The following is a 17,763-nucleotide window of genomic DNA, read 5'->3' as shown; positions in this document are numbered from 1 at the left end:
CACCAGATTAGAAGTCCGCACTCCTCACCACTACACCAAGCTGGCTCTGTGGAAGTAAAGCGAAGCAGCATTTTGTTAAAGGAAACACAACGAAGACCGTGGTGGCAATGGGAAGGCCAGCTATATTTTACCCATTTCGTGATAAATTGCCTCTTTCAAGCCACTAAAATTGAATAACAAATGAAAGTGATCCTGTGTGATATAATGGAAAACAAAGCATACTATTGCAGTATAATATTTTAAACCCTGGAAGTAGAACAACTTTTGGATACATTCTACTTCCACTGTTCATAATTACAGTGTGATTGCTTAAGATTGCATTTAATATGGAAATTACTAATAACAAGAGAATTACATCACAAACAATAGCTTCCATTGCATTCTTTATTGAGTCCTCTGGATTCCAGGTTTCTGACATCCTTTCTACAGTTTTGGGTTTCTGAATGGAGCCACGGCAATGCAGGAGGGTTGGTTTATGATCTCCTTCCAGCCTGCAAGCCTTCAAAGGGGGTAACTTGAGTTGGCACCATTTGTTTGCCATCCTAGCCTGATCACAGTAATGAAGGCGATTAGCTATTTCCCTGATGTCCGTCTCGGGGGTCCCACCATTATGATCTGTTGCTGCTCTCATGTGTCAATGTACAATATGTGTTGTGGGGATGAGAGGGGAAGACGAAAAACCATGCGTCCTTTTAGTCAGAGACCTGTGCTACTGGTGCCAACGGGCCAGAAGGGGTCACACGGCCTCCTCCTTCGGATACGCTTAGCGGAAGTTCTGAATTAAACGTCACTTGTTAGGGTTGCTCAAAGCAACAAATCAATAAACTCCTTTTCCATTCTGCAAAGAAAGCTCTTTTTCTCCTTCGAAGACCACCGGGATGTTGTCCGTGAGAACGGCCTGTCATGAGGCAGGGTTGTGTGTGCAGGACTTAAAACAGGAGCGGCAGAATTCAACTTCCTTTTCACAAAACAACAGAGAACTCCAACAGAGGACTCCTCTGGTCCTGAGGGTCGCTCCAGTGGAGAGAATCAGTGGGGTGCTGTGGGAGTGTAGCCGGAGGGCTCTACAAAACCCAGTGATTGGTTAAAATCCCGTTTAACTTGGAAATGGAGAGAACAACAGCTGCAAGTTAATAAGCCTGCAGGTTCAGGAGACACAGCTGCAGCTCTTCAAAAACAACCTGCTCTTTACTAACTCCAACTCCAGCCAGAAGCACCAAGCAGGGAACACAGGTGCAACACAAACTTCTACATAGATTGGCTAGCCTGCCAAAGAACCTGATTGGTCCTTATCGCAGGCAGGCTACTGGTGCCCTGACCTTGGCCTTTATGTTGAGACTGCACCCTTCCGAACTTTCCAGACGCTTCTACCTTTTGGCTCTGGGATGCAGCATAATATATGAGCCTCCGTGGAGGGTGGTATATAAATTTAATAAATAAATAAGCACGAAGCCTGACAGGAGCTTGGGTTCCTGTTCACCGTGCACCTCTCTGCACAGAAAGCCGTGTGTGAGCACGCAAAGACACCTAACTAAGGTTTGCAGCTGTCTTGCAGTGATGCAAGAGACAGGCATCAGGCCTCTCCCGAGTCTGGCTCACCCCCATCGGCTCCTGCCGCCTGGCACAGCTGGGCGGAACACCACAGGAGAAGGGCAGCTTTGGCAGTAAAACAGATGAAGAGCTGGTGTTTATACCCCACTTTGCACTGCCTGGAGTCTCAAAGCGGCTTACAATCGCCTTCCCTTCTGCTGTCCACAACAGGCACCTTGTGAGGGAGGTGGGGCTGAGAGAGCTTCTGAGAGAACTGCTCAGCCAGAACAGCACTAACAGGGCTGTGATGAGTGCCAGGGTAGTTCTTTTTTCTCTTCAGCATGGTGTGGTGGTGAGCCAGGTCAGATTCCCTTGCTCTTCCACATGCAGCCAGCTGGGTGACCTGGGATAGTCACAGTCCTGATATTCCTGTTCTCACAGAGTAGTTCTTCCAGAGTTCTATCAGCCCTCACCTGCCTCCCTGGGTGTCTGTTGTGGGGAGAGGCAGGGAAGGTGATTGAAAGCCACTTTGAGACTCCTTCGGGCAGTGAAAACTGGGGTATAAAACATAATTCTTCTGTTGCTGCTTCTACTGTTGCTGCTGCTTATTATTATTATCTGATGGAGGTAGCTTTGACTCTCAAATCTAACTGCTCTGCTGCCAACTAACATGGCTGCTCTCCGAAAATAAAGTCTTGGTATTTAATGTGCCCCAAAACTTTTCCTTGTTTCCAGTCCTGCTTCCCTTCCTCCTTTTTTCATTCCTCTCTTCTGCCACCCGGGTTCCGAAACTATGAACCCACAAGAGTCCCTGCGGCTGTGGGACCTGGATTTGTGGTCTCTCCCCCAACTCTTCTGCTTTCCGACTGACTTGAGAAGTCTTGAAACTGCTACAGGGATCTCATTGCTGAACCACTCAGGCAGTAATCGAGAGGAGCCAAGAAGGGAATCGAAAGCAGAACTTTGCCTTTGTCCAGTTTCAAAGAAAAACGTCAACACACAACAAGGAAGGAAGCGATTGCTTAAACATAGATCAGCAGAGTGCCAAAGCATCTTTCTCCTGGGCACAGCCTTCCTTCCACTGCCAAATTAAACATGCCCCTCTCCAGAGAACAAGCCACAGGTTGCAAATGGCACAATAAAAGCAGAGTCCAGTAGCACCTTTAAGACCAACAAAGATACATGAGGGGGGGGGGGAAATAAATGTGTGTGTGTGTATATATATATAAGGTAAAGGTAAAGGTATCCCCTGTGCAAGCACCGAGTCATGCCTGACGCTTGGGGTGACGCCCTCCAGCGTTTTCATGGCAGACTCAATACGGGGTGGTTTGCCAGTGCCTTCCCCAGTCACCACCGTTTAGCCCAAAGCAGCAAGCTGGGTACTCATTTTACCGACCTCGGAAGGATGGAAGGCTGAGTCAACTCTGAACTTGCTGCTGGGATTGAACTCCCAGCCTCATGGTCAGAGCTTCAAACAGCATGTCTGCTGCATTACCACTCTGCGCCACAAGAGGCTCGTGTAAGGAGATCTTAGTCTGATGAAGGGTGCTTGCACTCGAAAGCTCACACCCTGAATAAATCTTTGTTGGTCTTAAAGGTGCTCCTGGACTCTGATTTTATTGTGCTACTTCAGACCAACACGGATACCCTTTTGAATCTATCCTTATGGTAGGTTGCAAATGGGTGCCTGATAGGTGCTGGGTGCTGGTTGAGCTGCTAGGAGAGCGGAGATTGGGTTCAAATGGCTCTCAGTGGTGACCAATAGCTCTCTTGGATCTTTTAAGACATCACAAGTGGCAGGAAATTGCAGATCCAACCAGTCCGATGGTAGATTCTGCCAGACATTAGTTGGTGGGATCTGTTATTAAAGACAGAACTAGTAAGCACATTGATGAACAAAAGCTGCGGAGGAATTCCCAAACGCTTTTGATCAAGTTCCTTATCAAAGGCTCCTAAATTCACTTTGGCCACCTCATGAGAAGGAAGGACTCCCTGGAGAAGAGCCTAATGCTGGGAGCGATCGAGGGCAAAAGAAGAAGGGGACGACAGAGAATGAGGTGGCTGGATGGAGTCACTGAAGCAGTAGGTGCAAACGTAAATGGACTCCGGGGAATGGTAGAGGACAGGAAGGCCTGGAGGATCATTGTCCATGGGGCCGCGATGGGTCGGACACGACTTCACACCCAACAACAACCACAAAATACACTCAGCGGACCTCTTGTGGATTAAAAACTGGTTAATTCCCAGGAAGCAGAGAGGGAGTATCAAGGGGCAGTTTTCACGGGGGAAGGTGGTCAGCAGTGGGGTCCCGCAGGGATCAGTCCGATATCTGGACCTTTTCAACTTGTTCATTAACGATTCGGAGTCAGGAGGAAGCGGCAAAAGGGGCTACGTTTGCAGACGACGCGAAACGGTCCAGGCCAGAGAGGACCGGGGAGACCCGCGAGGCGCTCCAGAGGGATCGGCCGAGGCTGGACGCATGAGCGGGCATGAGCGCGGCAAGGGCACCTGGGGTCGGGTGGGACCGCGCCCCGCAAGCCCACCTTCCAAAGCGGCCGCTTGCTCCAGGGCCGTGCAAAGCCTCCCTTGCGGACCCAGCGCAGGAGAAGCGGGAGGCGTGTTTTAGAAGCAGCAGCGGCTCTCCAGCCCCCACCGGGAGGTTGGCAACCCCGATGCTCCCAGAAGGCTGCTCTGGTCTGGGCCGGGGGATTCCCCTTCGCCTGTCCTTTGGCCGCCTCCGCCCTCTGCGCGCAGCCTTCCGGCGGCCGCGCTCTCCTCGTGGGCCGCCCCCGAGCGCCAGGCGCCGCCCTCCCTGCCCTTCCCTTCCCGCCCGGCCTCTGCGCTGAGCAGATATGCCGGCCATGGGCGGACGGGGCGGGCGCTGGGCCCTGCTGCTGCTGCTGCTGCCGGGCTGCCTGGGCGGCCTCCACTTCAGGGCCGGCCAGAGCTGCTACAAGCCGCTGCCGCGCCGGAGCCCCGCGGTCAGGTGAGGCGCTCGGCGGGGACAGGGAGGGGCGTCCTCCTGCCGCTGGGAAGGAAGCCCCGTCGCACGCTGCGCTCTTGCCGCTCCGGCTGCGGTTGCTGCCTCCTTCCGCCCCAGCGGCCGGGAAAGCGGCGGGGAAGCTGGAGAAGACCCTTTCGCGCATTGGGCGGGTTAGGGTCTCCAGATGTCCGGGGACTACAATACCCATGAGCCCCTGCCAGCATGTCCGTCTGGGGAGCCGCTGTTTGGCTGCGCCTGCCTTCGGCATGGGGAGCCCGGGTCCCAGTTATTACGCTTTGGCCGCTTGTCCCCCGCCTGCTTCCTGCCTGCCTGCCTGCTGTTCTCTTTCATTCAGGCCAGCCCCTGCGCGGCTGATGGCATTCTCCCCCCTTCAGTCCTGACAACAGCCCTGTGAGGGAGGCCAGGCGGAGACAGCCTGACTGGCCGAAGGGTGCCCAGCGAGCTCCCGTGGCAGGAGTGGGACCTGAACCTGAATCTCTCTGCCACAGTCCAGGGCTCTAACCAGCACCCCACGCTGTCTTTTAAACAAACAAACTGTTACAACAACACCCTCAACAGTTTGCATGTTGTTTGGTTTCACTTCTCTCAGGCCTGAGATGAAATCTCACCTGGCCTTTGTTTCCCCTTTCTTTTAAATTCTTTCAGATTCCTTCTCCGTGCCTGCTTTCTCCGCTGGTACTTCTTCCTATGGTCACATGCTAGTGGCCAGGGGACCTAAGCACTGTGGGTCATCTTGGGACAAGGCACATGTCCTTTTCCAACCTGGATGGTTGCTCTGACCAGGCCAGAGTTCAGAAGACGCACCACCCTGGGCTGGCCAAACACCTGATGCTGCCTCAGGGCTTTTATGGCTATTTTGCAGGAAGTGATCATGGGATTGCCAGCCAAGGAGAAAGGTTAAGTCAAAGTGGCCAGACAGCAGATTCAGGTGTGCTCCTGTCGGTTTGAAGCAACAAAACAACGTTTGAGTCCAGTGGCAACTTTAAGACCAACAAAGTTTTATTTTGCGTGGAGGATGGAGTCTCCAACAAGTCTCTTTTAATTACTGCATTTCACAACTGGGAAAGCATCTGCCATTAATCACTAACCTTAACATTTTTATGCCCCCTATGGTTTTGTGAACGACAATTGAACCCGAAGGACTGATTTATTATTCTAGCAAAGAATGATCATGCTAATATACTACTAATTTACTCTCTCCTAATTTATGATTTTTGTTCCATTGTCCGAGGAAGAGTGCTTGCACACAAAAGCTCACACCTTGAATAAATCTTCGTTAGTCTTAAAGGTGCCATTCGACTCAAATTTTGTTCCTTTATTCTGGGTGTAAGCTTTCATAGTGCGTGCACACTTCTTCAGCTACATGCATGCACATGAAAACCTTTACTCAGAATTAAAATTGGCTAGTCTTAAATGGTGCCACTGGACTCAAACTTGGTCCTGTATTCAGGTAACTGGGAAGGGCATGGTGCTTTCTTCCAAGGTGCCGGGTGAAACGCCAACTTGTTTCTCCTGCTCGATCCCTGCAGAACTTACCCCCGTCCTCACGAATACCTGGACGTCTCAAAGCTGCCCAAGAGCTGGGATTGGCGCAACATAAATGGAGTCAATTACGCGAGCACCACGCGCAACCAGCACATTCCTCAGTACTGCGGATCCTGTTGGGCTCACGGCAGCACCAGTGCCCTCGCAGGTAGGGGAGCGTTGCCGGTTCTCCACCCTGTGCTTAGTTTTCTCTCTAAACTCTGCAGGGAGGCTTCTTTCTCGGACAGAATGCTCTCTGAGCTGCTTTGGGGAAATTAATTATGCTGACGAAATGACCGTGATTTGTGATTTGTGACTCAGTTCATTTGACTGGGAGAAGCCCCAGAATTACCTCCTGTCTTTCAAGGGGAAACGGCTGTTTTCCACCCAGAGAATGGAACGCAACATGGCCCAAGGGAGGATCCCCATGAACACCTGAAGCTGTGTTTTGTTGAATCAGACTTTTGGGCCATCAAAGTCACCCAGGGAGAGGCTCTCTAAGCCAGGTCTTGGGCAGACGTCTTTTGCATCACTCAGTACCTGGCCCTTTTAACTGGAGATGCTGGGGATTGAACCGAGGACCTTCTGTATGCCAAGCCGGTGCTTTACCACTTAGCCACAGCCCTTCCCCAGGTACCAGGGCTGAGCTCAGACCAGTTTGTTTCCCTGTCTGGCTGAACCAGCCTGCCGCCCTGCACTTTTGAGGGAGGCTTTCCTGCCCCTGACTAGCTGAGTCGACAGAAAGAGGCGAGGCAGGGCATGGAGGCGATCCCTGGGTGCTCCACAGGGCCTGCCCATGTGCCGGAATGCTTCCACTCCCGGTCCAGATTTTGCCTGTCCCTGGGCTGATGAAAACGTAGACATGTTGAAGAGGGGGCCAGCTTCTCCAGCACAGCTTTAGAGTCAAGGACTAGGAGCAATGGGTTCAAATTACAGGAAAGGAGGTTCCCCTTAAATATTAAAGGCATTTTCTGAGGGGAAGGGCTGTTCGGAGATGGAACACTCTGCCTAGAAGGGTGGTGGAGTCTCCTTCGTTGGAAGTTTTAGGAGGGGATTGGAGGAGCACCTGTCAGTTTTCAAGACCCCGAGAAGGTGGGGGTCTGGACTGGATGGCCCTTGGTGGCCTCTTCCAGCTCTGTGTGAGATTCTGATTCCTGAAGGAACCAAGATGCTGGGCTATGGATAAAGCCTTGTTTGTCTGGGGTTGTTTGCAGCATTGCAGCTGGCCAGGAGCCCAGAGGAGAAACAAGAAAAGGGGATGTGGCACTTCCATAGGGGGGGTATTCCACCACTGTAACTTTGCATCAGCAATCACAGATCATGTGCAGATCATGTGATGGGGCAGGCAGCTGACTGTTCTCTGCCAGCACAAACACCCTCATCACAAACTTTGAGGAGCTTCCGGAGGTCCAAAGAGTTTGTTGACTTGGGTAAAAATTAAGCTGAAAGATCAAAACTCTAAAACGTTTCTTCCTGGTAGCAGCTGATCACGAGACACGGGGGAGTTCACCCAGTGGTGGAGGCCATCTCCTCCTTTGATAGTTTGAGGTACACTGTGTTGGAATCTGGAGGCTTTATTGTTGTTTCCAGGCTTCGACCATAGGCCTGGTGGAAGAGCTGCGCCTTATGGGCTCTGCAGAACTGATTAAGGTCTTGTAGGGCCCTGATCTCATTAAATAGAGTATTCCCCCAGGCTGGTTGAGACCAATTTCACCTCTTTGGGACCAGGGACCACCACAGACTGATCTCTCCACTGTCATCCGGAAGAAGTTCCTGACAGTCTGAGTGGTTTCTCAGTGGAACAGGCTTCCTCGGGAGGTGGTGGGTTCTCCATCTCTGGAAATTTTAAAACAGAGGCTAGATAGCCATCTGACGGAGAGGCTGATTCTGTGAAGGCTCAAGGGGGTGGCAGGTTACAGTGGATGAGCGATTGGGATGTGAGTGTCCTGCACAGTGCAGGGGGTTGGACTAGATGACCCATGAGGTCCCTTCCAACTCTACGATTCTATGATTCTTTGCACATGTCCTTACACCATCAGCCACATGGATGAGGCAAGGGGATTCGGTAGTGGAGGGGATTTTTCCCCATATAGGCAGGACGGGCGAGTGTGCTTGGTGTCCTAATGCCATTCAGCAGCTACCTTGGCTGCCCTGGCGTGAATTTTGAAAGTACAAGTGGGACTGTTTGTGGCAGGTGCCGAGAACCCTGACTCAGTGCCTGCAGGAAAGGAAGAGGACTCCAGAGAGCGGCCAGCAGTGGAAGGGGGGGGGCGGAGGAAATGATTCAGCAACCGCTGATTCGATGCCCTGCAGCATTCTCAGCTGCGGGAGTGATTTCTGGGTCATGACTGTTTCATCCTACAAGAGATGTAGTGGTTAAGAGCGACAGCCTCTAATCTGGAGAACAGGGTGTGATTCTCCACCCCTCCTCCACATACAGACAGCTGGGTGACCATGGGCCGGTCACAGTTCTCTCAGAGCTCTCCCAGCCCCAGTGAACCACAGGGTGTCTGTTGTGTGGAGAGGAAAGGGAAGGCGACTGTAAGCCACTTTGAGCCTCCTTCGGGTAGAGAAAAGCAGCATAAAAGAACCAGCTCTTCTTCTTCAGTAATATCAGGGCTCTCTCAGCCTCCCCTCCCTCACAGGGTGTCTGTTGTGGGGAGAGGAAAGGGAAGGCGAATGTAAGCCGCTTTGAGACTCCTTTGGGTAGTTAAAAAAGTGGAGTACCGAAACCAGCTACGTGGTGCCCGCTGTGTTCCGGCCACGGGCAAAGGCTCTTGGAGTGGGGGGCTACAGGCACACAGCTGGCCGTCCACCGAACGTGTCTTTCTCGTTGCCTCTCAGATCGCATCAACATCAAGAAGAAAGGGACGTGGCCCTCTGCTTACCTCTCGGTCCAGAACGTGATCGACTGCGCCAACGCCGGGTCCTGTGAAGGAGGGGACGACTTCGGGGTGTGGCAGTACGCCCACGAGCACGGCATCCCGGACGAGACCTGCAACAACTACCAAGCGAAAGATCAAGGTAGGTGAGGTCGAAGCGCCTGCGCTCTCGTGCTGCTCCTTCTTGTGTGATGCGCAGGAAGAAAGCAGAATGCAAGTACATTTTCATTCATTTTGCACCACTGGTGCATAGATCCAGAAATGACCACAGGAAGAATCAGACCCCTGGTCCATCAGGCTCAGTGCTGTCTGCTCAGACTGGCAACAGCTCTCTCCAGGCTCTCAGGCTGAGGTTTCCCACATCACCTGCTACCTGGCCCTCTCAGCTGGAGATGCCGGGAATCACACCTGGGTCTCCTGCATGGCAAGCAGATGCTTTACCATTGAGCCACTGGCTAGCCAACCCTCTAATTGTGTTTTTTTCGTATAAAGTAGGGGGGGACGAGGTTCATATTGATGCTTTTATCCAATTCAGTGCTGAGCGTTATGGTTGGATAGTCGTCTTCAACCCACCACCTGGGAAATTCGCCTCCCGACTCCAAATTGGTGATTGGCATTTCCCTGGGCATGCCAAAAAGGGCCACAAGAGCCAAGCACCAACACAATCCTTTCTGCCCGCCCATTCACCGTTGGCCTTGTGATCATCAGGCCTCTTACCTTTTCTTGTAGACTGTCAGATATTCAACCAATGTGGGACGTGTGTTACTTTCGGAGAATGTCACGTGATCAAGAACTACACCTTGTGGAAAGTGGCCGACTACGGTTCCGTCAGCGGGCGGGAGAAAATGATGGCGGAGATCTATGTCAACGGTCCTATTAGGTGGGTAGAAAATCTCACACCAAAGTGCTTCAGAAGTGAAATCCTAATTCTCTTGTTTAAATATTTTTCTTAAGGATTAAAAAAAAATTACCACAATCAATAAACCCTTGGAAATACAATTCCCATTCTAATCTGTAGGGCAGGGGTAGTCAAACTGCGGCCCTCCAGATGTCCATGGACTACAATTCCCAGGAGCCCCCTGCCAGCATTCGCTGGCAGGGGGCTCCTGGGAATTGTAGTCCATGGACATCTGGAGGGCCGCAGTTTGACTACCCCTGCTGTAGGACAACCGTGGATAGAACACTGAATTTTATGGATGTTGTATAATAAAAAATATTCTCCCTGGAGAGCTCTACACTCATCTAATACCTTCTATTCCTACTGCGAGTACTATTACTACTTATTTATTTATTGTACTTATTATATTTCTTCTTCCAATTTCTTAACCTGTCCTCAGGCTAGCCGACTCACAGTGGTTTACAGGCCATAAAACCATAAAATCCATGAAGTTACAATAAAACTTACTAATCCCTGGCCCTAGAGAAATTTGGCTGGCCTCAGAACTAGGGCCTTTTCTGCCCTGGCTCTCGTCTGGTGGAATGAGTTACAAGTAGAGACCATGGCCTGTAAAATGGCACTCTTCCACCCAGTCTGTGGTTGAGACCAGACTAACAGAAGAACAATTGGGGACCAGCCTTCGCCTCCCTGTCTCAGGTCCTTTCCTACTTCGGGCCCTAATGCTGCATTTGGAGATCACCCCGTTTTGATGTTAAGACAGAAAGGCCACCAAGAAAACATAGAATCATAGAATCATAGAGTTGGAAGGGGCCATACAGGCCATCCAGTCCAACCCCCTGCTCAACGCAGGATCAGCCCTAAGCATCCTAAAGCATCCAAGAAAAGTGTGTATCCAACCTTTGCTTGAAGACTGCCAGTGAGGGGGAGCTCACCACCTCCTTAGGCAGCCTATTCCACAGCATACTTTGGATGAAAGCTGGCTCCTACATGACACTCACTGGACCCTGAAAGGGTCCACTTTTGAAAGATTAGAGACCTCAGTTTGTTTAATCTGGATTTCTGGTCTATGGAACTGACTAAGGTCCACAGTGTCCAGAGTATATAATATTTTATGTAAAGGAGCCAACTCTATATACCAATTCTTGTATTTATTGTATTTTATGTATGCTGGTTTTACTTGGTGCCTGACCATTGATCAAGGTGGCAATGCCGAAATTTGTTTGCTCAGTGGAGGCATTGGGTCACATGCATGCCCTGATTTATTGAGGCTATGCTACAAGCCTTGGGTTGTTAACTTGAATCATAGAGTTGGAAGGAGCCACACAGGCCATCTAGTCCAACCCCCTGCTCAACGCAGGATCAGCCCAGAGCATCCTAAAGCATCCAAGAAAAGTGTGTATCCAACCTTTGCTTGAAGACTGCCAGTGAGGGGGAGCTCACCACCTCCTTAGGCAGCCTATTCCAATGCTGAAATATTTATAGTATAAATAAATATTTATACTATATTTTTAAAATTGTGTTCTACCCTACAGGGGCTTCACAATTTCCCTTATTTTGACCTTTTCAGGCTCTTGACTTTTTTGTGTGTCAGGATATTTTCTTCTTTTCGTTTTGGACATATTGGACGTTTCTTCTGAGCAGACATGCAGGGGAGAGTGGCCATGCCCACAAGAGTATCAGGCACGGAACTATTTCCCGTTTGTGTCAAGCCCTGGTTGCTGTCATGTACAAACCACCCAACTATAGTATGCACTTTCATGCCAAACCAGGATCCCACCATAGTTGTAGGAGCACTACCATATTTCCCATTTGTATTTTATTAAATCTCTGCCCTGCATGGCCCAGGCTAGCTCAATCTTGCCAGATCTTAGAAGCTAATCAGGGTCGGTCCTGGTCAGTATTTGGATGAGAGACCACTAAGGAGTACCAAGTTTGTAATGTAAAGGGCAGTCAGTGGCAAACCACCTCTGAATCAATCTTGGCTTGAAAGCCCTGCTGTGTTGCTATAAGCTTCTTGTGACTTGACAGCACGTTCCGCCGCCACCAAATCTCTATCCTATCTTTCTTCAGCTCAAAGCCGTGAGTGTCATGGTCCCATAGGTCCCCCATCTTGGCTGGACCGAGATCTGCTTAGCTTTGGCAAGTCATGGCTTTGTTGTACCTGCTATGCAACATTTGTAGGATAACCTCCTTGAACCAGCGTCATTTCTTGAAACCTTTGATTTTTATGAAGTTACCTAGAATGGATTTTCAGAGGTTGTTGGTTGTCATGAATGTCCCTTTAATTTTAAACAGTTGTGGGATCATGGCCACTCCAAAGCTGGATGCCTACACTGGAGGACTTTACAAGGAATACAGCCCATCTGCGTCAATAAACCACATAGTCTCCGTCGCTGGCTGGGGCATTGAAAACGGAACCGAGTACTGGATTGTCCGTAACTCTTGGGGAGAACCGTGGGTAAGGAGAAAACTCAAGCATGTCCATCATCTCTTTGTTTAAAGATCCCAGGCGGGTGAGCAGAGTCCATTGCAGAGTTGGCCCTCCTAGAGAGCAGATGGAGGAGCACTATATGTACACAAGAAGAGGACGTAGTCATGCCCACAGCCATACATGGCTTTAAAGGAGACTAGATGGATTCATGGAAGATAGGTCTGTCAGTGGCTATTAGCCATGGTGACTAGAAGAGCCTCCACATATGCAGTCAGCCATTCTAGACGAATCCCAGAGCCAGGAGGCAAAATCGGGGGAAGGCCTCAATCTCTGTGCCCTTGTTGGTCCTCCAGACGAACTGGTTGGCCACAGTGAGAGACAGGATGCTGGACTAGATGGGCCACTGGTCTGGTCCAGCAAGGTTCTTCTGATGTTTTTATGAAGGCGTCGGCCTCTATGCCCTGTTGTTGGGCCTCCGGAGGATGCTGGACTAGATGGACCACTGGTCTGATCCAACAGGACTCTCATGTCCTTAGGAGAAGCTTTAAAATTAAGTGTGGTCTAAAACTTTTGGTAGAAACACTTCGGAACTGCAGGCACCATGAAAAGAAGGCTGCTAGCATGCGGGGGAGGTACTGGCACCCAGGAAAGGTACACTCATGAACTCCATGTTCCACAGCACCTAGCCAGGTGGCCTTCCACCCATAGCCAAGGCATACCCAATCCCGTCAGATCTAGGAAGCTAAGCACGGCCAACCCTGGCTAGTATTTGGAGGGGAGACCTCCTAAGGATTTGGGTGGTAGTTCCTCCAAGGCACATGAGGGGTCATGACACGGAGGCAGGCAATGGGAAACCACCTCCAAACATCCCTTGCCTGGCTGCCAAACAATCCTCCAATCTCCTGTTTTTGCTACACAGACCTTACAAATAGATAAATACCCACGTGCTGGCAGTGTAGGCCCAGAATGGCAGTGCCAGCTGTTAGCTGAGAGTCCTTAAGTACGTCACCCTTAAGGTTGTCCTATCCCAAGCCGTCACTGGAGAGGCTTGTCCAGAGAATCCAACCTGGTGCTCTCCCGTCCTGCATCTCCCCACCTAAGTTTAATGATACAGCTCCTTTAGCCCACAGGCCTTGAGGGGCTCTACGTACAACAACCCAATAAGTAATTTTAACGACCAACCAGTCACCACGCTGAAGGCCCTTTTAAATCCGGTCACGTGAGCAAATTAATGTGCCTACCTCCAGTGTAACTCCTGGCTCTGCACCTGGCAAGGGTTTAATCTGATGCGACCAACCCCTCATTAGCACAGGAAAGAGAAACGATCCACAAATCCCTGACACTGCAGGAAGGTATGGCATTCCAACCAACAGCGCTCCGGTTTCTCTCTGCCCTGAAGCACCGCTGGAAAGATTGGCAGACGATGAGAGCCTTTGTATTTGACCCAGGATCCCTTGGGAAGGGACGGAGTTTAATCTAAGAAGAAAAAAATGCTCTCTTGTATCAAGGAACAGTATCTCCCCATCCCCCTTTAGGTTCTGTACACATACAAAGCTATCTTATACTGAATCATTGATCCCTCAAGGTTAGTACTGTCTATTTAGAATCTTAGATTGACTTCAGGATTTTAGGCAGATCTTTTACACCAGGGGTAGTCAAACGGTGGCCCTCCAGATGTCCATGGACTACAATTCCCATGAGCCCCTGCCAGCGACCGCTGTTTTACATCCTCAACTGCCTGGTCCTTTTAACTGGAGATGCCGGGGATTGAACCTGGGATCTTCTGCCTGCGAAACACAAGCGCTTCCGCTGAGCCACAGCCTTTCCCAATGATATATGAACACATAAAGCTTCCTTCTACTGAATCTGGCCCTCAATCCATCCAGATCTGTGTTGCCTACTTGGAGCTTCTGGGGCATCAGATCTTTCATAGCACCTACTGCCTGGTCCCTTTCATTGGAGAGGGTGGGGATTGAACTTGGGACTTTCGGCATGCCTAGCAGCAGCTCTTCCACTGACCACAGTCCCTGTATCATCATCCACAGTGATCCTCTTCCAAGTTTGTAGCGAAGCTTTCTTCCTCTGTGTACGTCTTTTAGGGTTTGATGTATCGCTGGGCTTCCCAGGGAGACGCCCTAAGAGAGGTTGCTTGATCTTCCCGTCCTTGTGTTTCCCTCCCTGACCGCAGTGCTAATTTCTCTCTTGCAGGGTGAAAGGGGCTGGCTTAGAATTGTGACCAGCGCCTGGAAAGGAACCGACTACAACCTTGGTATAGAAGACGGGTGTACTTACGGAGATGCGATAGTCCCTTGAATCTGCTCTGGGTATCACTTGTAACAAGCAGTGGGCCTGCAAGAAGTCACGGGTGCATATAAGCGACAGCGATCTCCCCTCTGAGGATAAATTTTTGTCTCCTCCACTTTTAATTGACTCAGCTGCTCTCAACCATATTCCTTCCCTGTTGGACTTTTCTTTTAGGGGAGAAAGGAGCATGGTTTTCTCTTTTACGGTGTGGTGTAATAGTTAAGAGTGGCAGCTTCTAATTTGCTGGGCCGGGTTTGATTCCCTACTCTTTCACATGCAGCCAGATGGGTGACCTTGGGCTTGTCACAGCCCTGATGGTGCAGTTCTCACAGAGCCCTGTCAGAGCTCTCTCAGCCTGACCTACCTCACCAGGTGTCTGTTGTGGGGAGAGGAAGGGAAGTAACTTTGAGGCTCCTTCGGGTAGAAAAAAGCAGGATATAAAACCAACTCTTCTTCTACAAAACATATGGACTACAGTTTTTCTGCCTCTTTAAAGAATTCTGCTGTGTGTGCAGAAACCCACTCCTTTGCTTATGTGTTGGCCAGTCTTTGTGAGAAACACGTGATGTCAAGACCACTGTGATTTGTAACCTTGCATCTGGATCCCAGGAAATTATTGCTTCTTTTTCAAATGGAAGAATAGCAGTTTTGACGTACCCATTGAACAGGTGCTTGTGAAATGCCGGCATTGACTGAGCGTCCAGTTTTACCTGGGCTTACTTCCTTTAAAGGAGAGTGAATTATGTGTACTGATTGTATTAGGGGAGAAAGTGAGTTAAGCACTTTTGAAATTGTGTGATAAATTTGCTTTGTACCTTACTGGTGATCCAGAGTTGATTTTTTAAAAAACTTTTCTATTAAAAAAAACCCAATGAGATACTAAACAACTACTGACGGAGCTTTTTCCGGTATGGTTTGCGGACTTCAGGTTGCGTAATCTGCTGTCCTGGCGATTGAAGAATAGGATGCGACCCCATTCTGTGTCCCGGTCACATCACACCCATGGATATGATCTGGCTAGTTTTGGAGGTTGTCTTTGTGAACTGCCACCCCCCCTTCACACTCACACCAATTCATGGAGGCTCAGGAGGCACAATGGACCCAAGGGTGCCTGGTGCACCTTTATAGCCAGGGTGGTGGTGGGGGGTGCGTTTTCAAATGCTGATGTCCCAGATTTCAGTGTGACACTATAACTATGACCCCACTGCAGCAGTCTCCGACTGGCAGGAACAAGTGTACCCACACAACACCGTAAAGGCAATATGGTCCCCACTGGTTGTACCAGGGGACAGGTAAGTATCCTATGGAGGAGGGCCACAGCTACCAGGAAGTTTGCTCCACTTGTCAAAATGAAGCACAAGTAGTTTTAGCATGCCGTTTCCAGCTGTGGAGGGAGCCTCTTGTGGCACAGAGTGGTAAGTCTGAAAGCTTTGCCCATGAGGCTGGGGGTTCGATCCCAGCAGCCAGCTCAAGGTTGACTCAGCCTTCCATCCTTCCGAGGTTGGTAAAATGAGTACCCAGTTTGCTGGGGGGGGTAAACGGTAATGACTGGGGAAGGCACTGGCAAACCACCCCGTATTGAGTCTGCCATGAAAACGCTGGAGGGCGTCACCCCAAGGGTCAGACATGACTCGGTGCTTGCACAGGGGATACCTTTACCTTTCAGCTGTGGTGGTGGAGGAAAGTGTTGTCACACTGCAGCTGACATATGGCAGCCTTGTAGGACAGAGAGAGAGTGAAAATGACCTAGCCCTTTCATATCTGGCAATATTCTTCTCCCTTTAGTCCCTGGGGTTTCAATGCCGCATCTGGCTCTCCAGATGTCCATGGACTACAGTAGCCAACCAGTTCCTCCAGAGGGCCAACAATAGGGCAGTGCAGCTGACTTAGGGTGATCCTGTAGGGCAGGGCTAGCCAAACTATGGCTCTCCAGATGTCCTTGGACTACAATGGCCAACCAGTTCCTCCAGAGGGCCAAAAATGGCATGGAAGCTGAGGCCTTCATAAGAAGGTCAGAAGACCACAGAAGAGCCCCCCTGCTGTAGGGTCTTCAAGGCTAGAGATGTTCAGAAGTGGTTTGCCACTGCCTGCCTCAGTGGCTACCCTGGCTTCCTTGGCCTCCCATCCAAATATTAACCAGGACCAACCTGAGTTTTTGAAATCTAGCATGGTGAGGCTAGCACGGGCCATCCGGCTCAGGTCTGATGAGATTGGGCTAGCCTGGGTGAGCGGTAGTGACCGACAAAACAGACAGTGCCGGGAAGCGAGTGGTTTCATAAGTCTTCCACGATGACAAAGGTCCGTACGGTAAATAAGCTATTTTAAGACACGTAGATAAGTCGTAAAACCCTTCGCTGTTGATCCAGCAGCACCATGCTAGGAGAGGATGGCATCATCTGCCTGACCTTTGGGTGGACATAACAAATAGCCTGATGTTGTGATGCTGGTGATGTTTTCAGACAAAATACGCGAGTTCCCAGCATTTGGGCCAAAGCCGGTATGGATCATGTCAGCCTTTGAGGGGGGCCGTTCTACATCAAGGGGAATCATGAGGGTAATGGGTCAAGATTACTTATCTGACTCTTCCCTATAAACTAAGGGTACAGGCTGCACTCTACCTGGTTGCACAGCAGCTGCCACAATCACCTCCTAGAGCAGGGATTCCCATGGGAATCTTCCATGGGTCCGTGGGAGCTCCAGAGGGGATCCATGGCCTTTCCCCTCCTGCCTTAATGGACTCAAGCCACAAGCTAGGGAAGCAGCTGCTTCCATTGCTCCTGCTCTTGTGGTCTCTGCACCTGGGAGGGGGTGGAGCCTTCTTAACTACTCTTGCTTTTAACCGTTTTCTGTCTCTCCCCCATCAGCTCTCCTTGAGCCTGCCTGTTAATGCAGGTGGTGATAGCATTTCTAGTGATATAATTTCCGGGGTGTGGCAGGTAGGTGTGGCCAGCTGACATCACTTCCGGGCCTCCTTGAAGCCTCGAAAATTATTTCAGGGGCTCCTCCATAGTCCCCATTGAGAAAGGCTGTTCAAGTGACTGTCGTAAATAACAAAGGCAACTGTGCCCTGGGCCCCTTTGCTGTTTGGACCACATGTGGCCCCAGTCTAGGTTTCTGCACAACCCCCTGGAATCAAGACAACAGATCAGAATGTGCAACTGACCAAAGCACTGCAGAAATCCCCCACCCC

General features: G+C 50.4%; 1 protein-coding gene across 1 annotated transcript; it reads left to right on the top strand.

The window, feature by feature from the left end:
- The first annotated feature begins 4,340 nt into the window (after positions 1-4,340).
- LOC143836437 (cathepsin Z-like) lies at positions 4,341-15,460 on the top strand. Its single transcript, XM_077335727.1, has 6 exons — positions 4,341-4,516; positions 6,064-6,227; positions 8,903-9,082; positions 9,670-9,820; positions 12,134-12,296; positions 14,478-15,460. Exons 1-6 carry the CDS (start codon positions 4,383-4,385, stop codon positions 14,580-14,582), a joined length of 897 nt encoding a protein of 298 aa, XP_077191842.1. The 5' UTR covers positions 4,341-4,382; the 3' UTR covers positions 14,583-15,460.
- The last annotated feature ends 2,303 nt before the right edge of the window (positions 15,461-17,763 follow it).

This window comes from Paroedura picta, chromosome 4, assembly GCF_049243985.1.
Source record: "Paroedura picta isolate Pp20150507F chromosome 4, Ppicta_v3.0, whole genome shotgun sequence".
In the NCBI taxonomy this organism is placed as follows: domain Eukaryota; kingdom Metazoa; phylum Chordata; class Lepidosauria; order Squamata; family Gekkonidae; genus Paroedura; species Paroedura picta.
Note: the sequence above shows the minus strand (reverse complement) of the source record. Positions and strands in the feature narration are given on the sequence as shown.

Excerpts from the sequence above, each read along its gene's own strand:
- LOC143836437 (XM_077335727.1), top strand. The coding sequence starts at position 4,383 with ATGCCGGCCATGGGCGGACGGGGCGGGCGCTGGGCCCTGCTGCTGCTG. Across the intron at positions 6,228-8,902 it reads CAGCACCAGTGCCCTCGCAG|ATCGCATCAACATCAAGAAG; the intron begins GTAGGGGAGCGT and ends GTTGCCTCTCAG. Across the intron at positions 12,297-14,477 it reads ACTCTTGGGGAGAACCGTGG|GGTGAAAGGGGCTGGCTTAG; the intron begins GTAAGGAGAAAA and ends TCTCTCTTGCAG.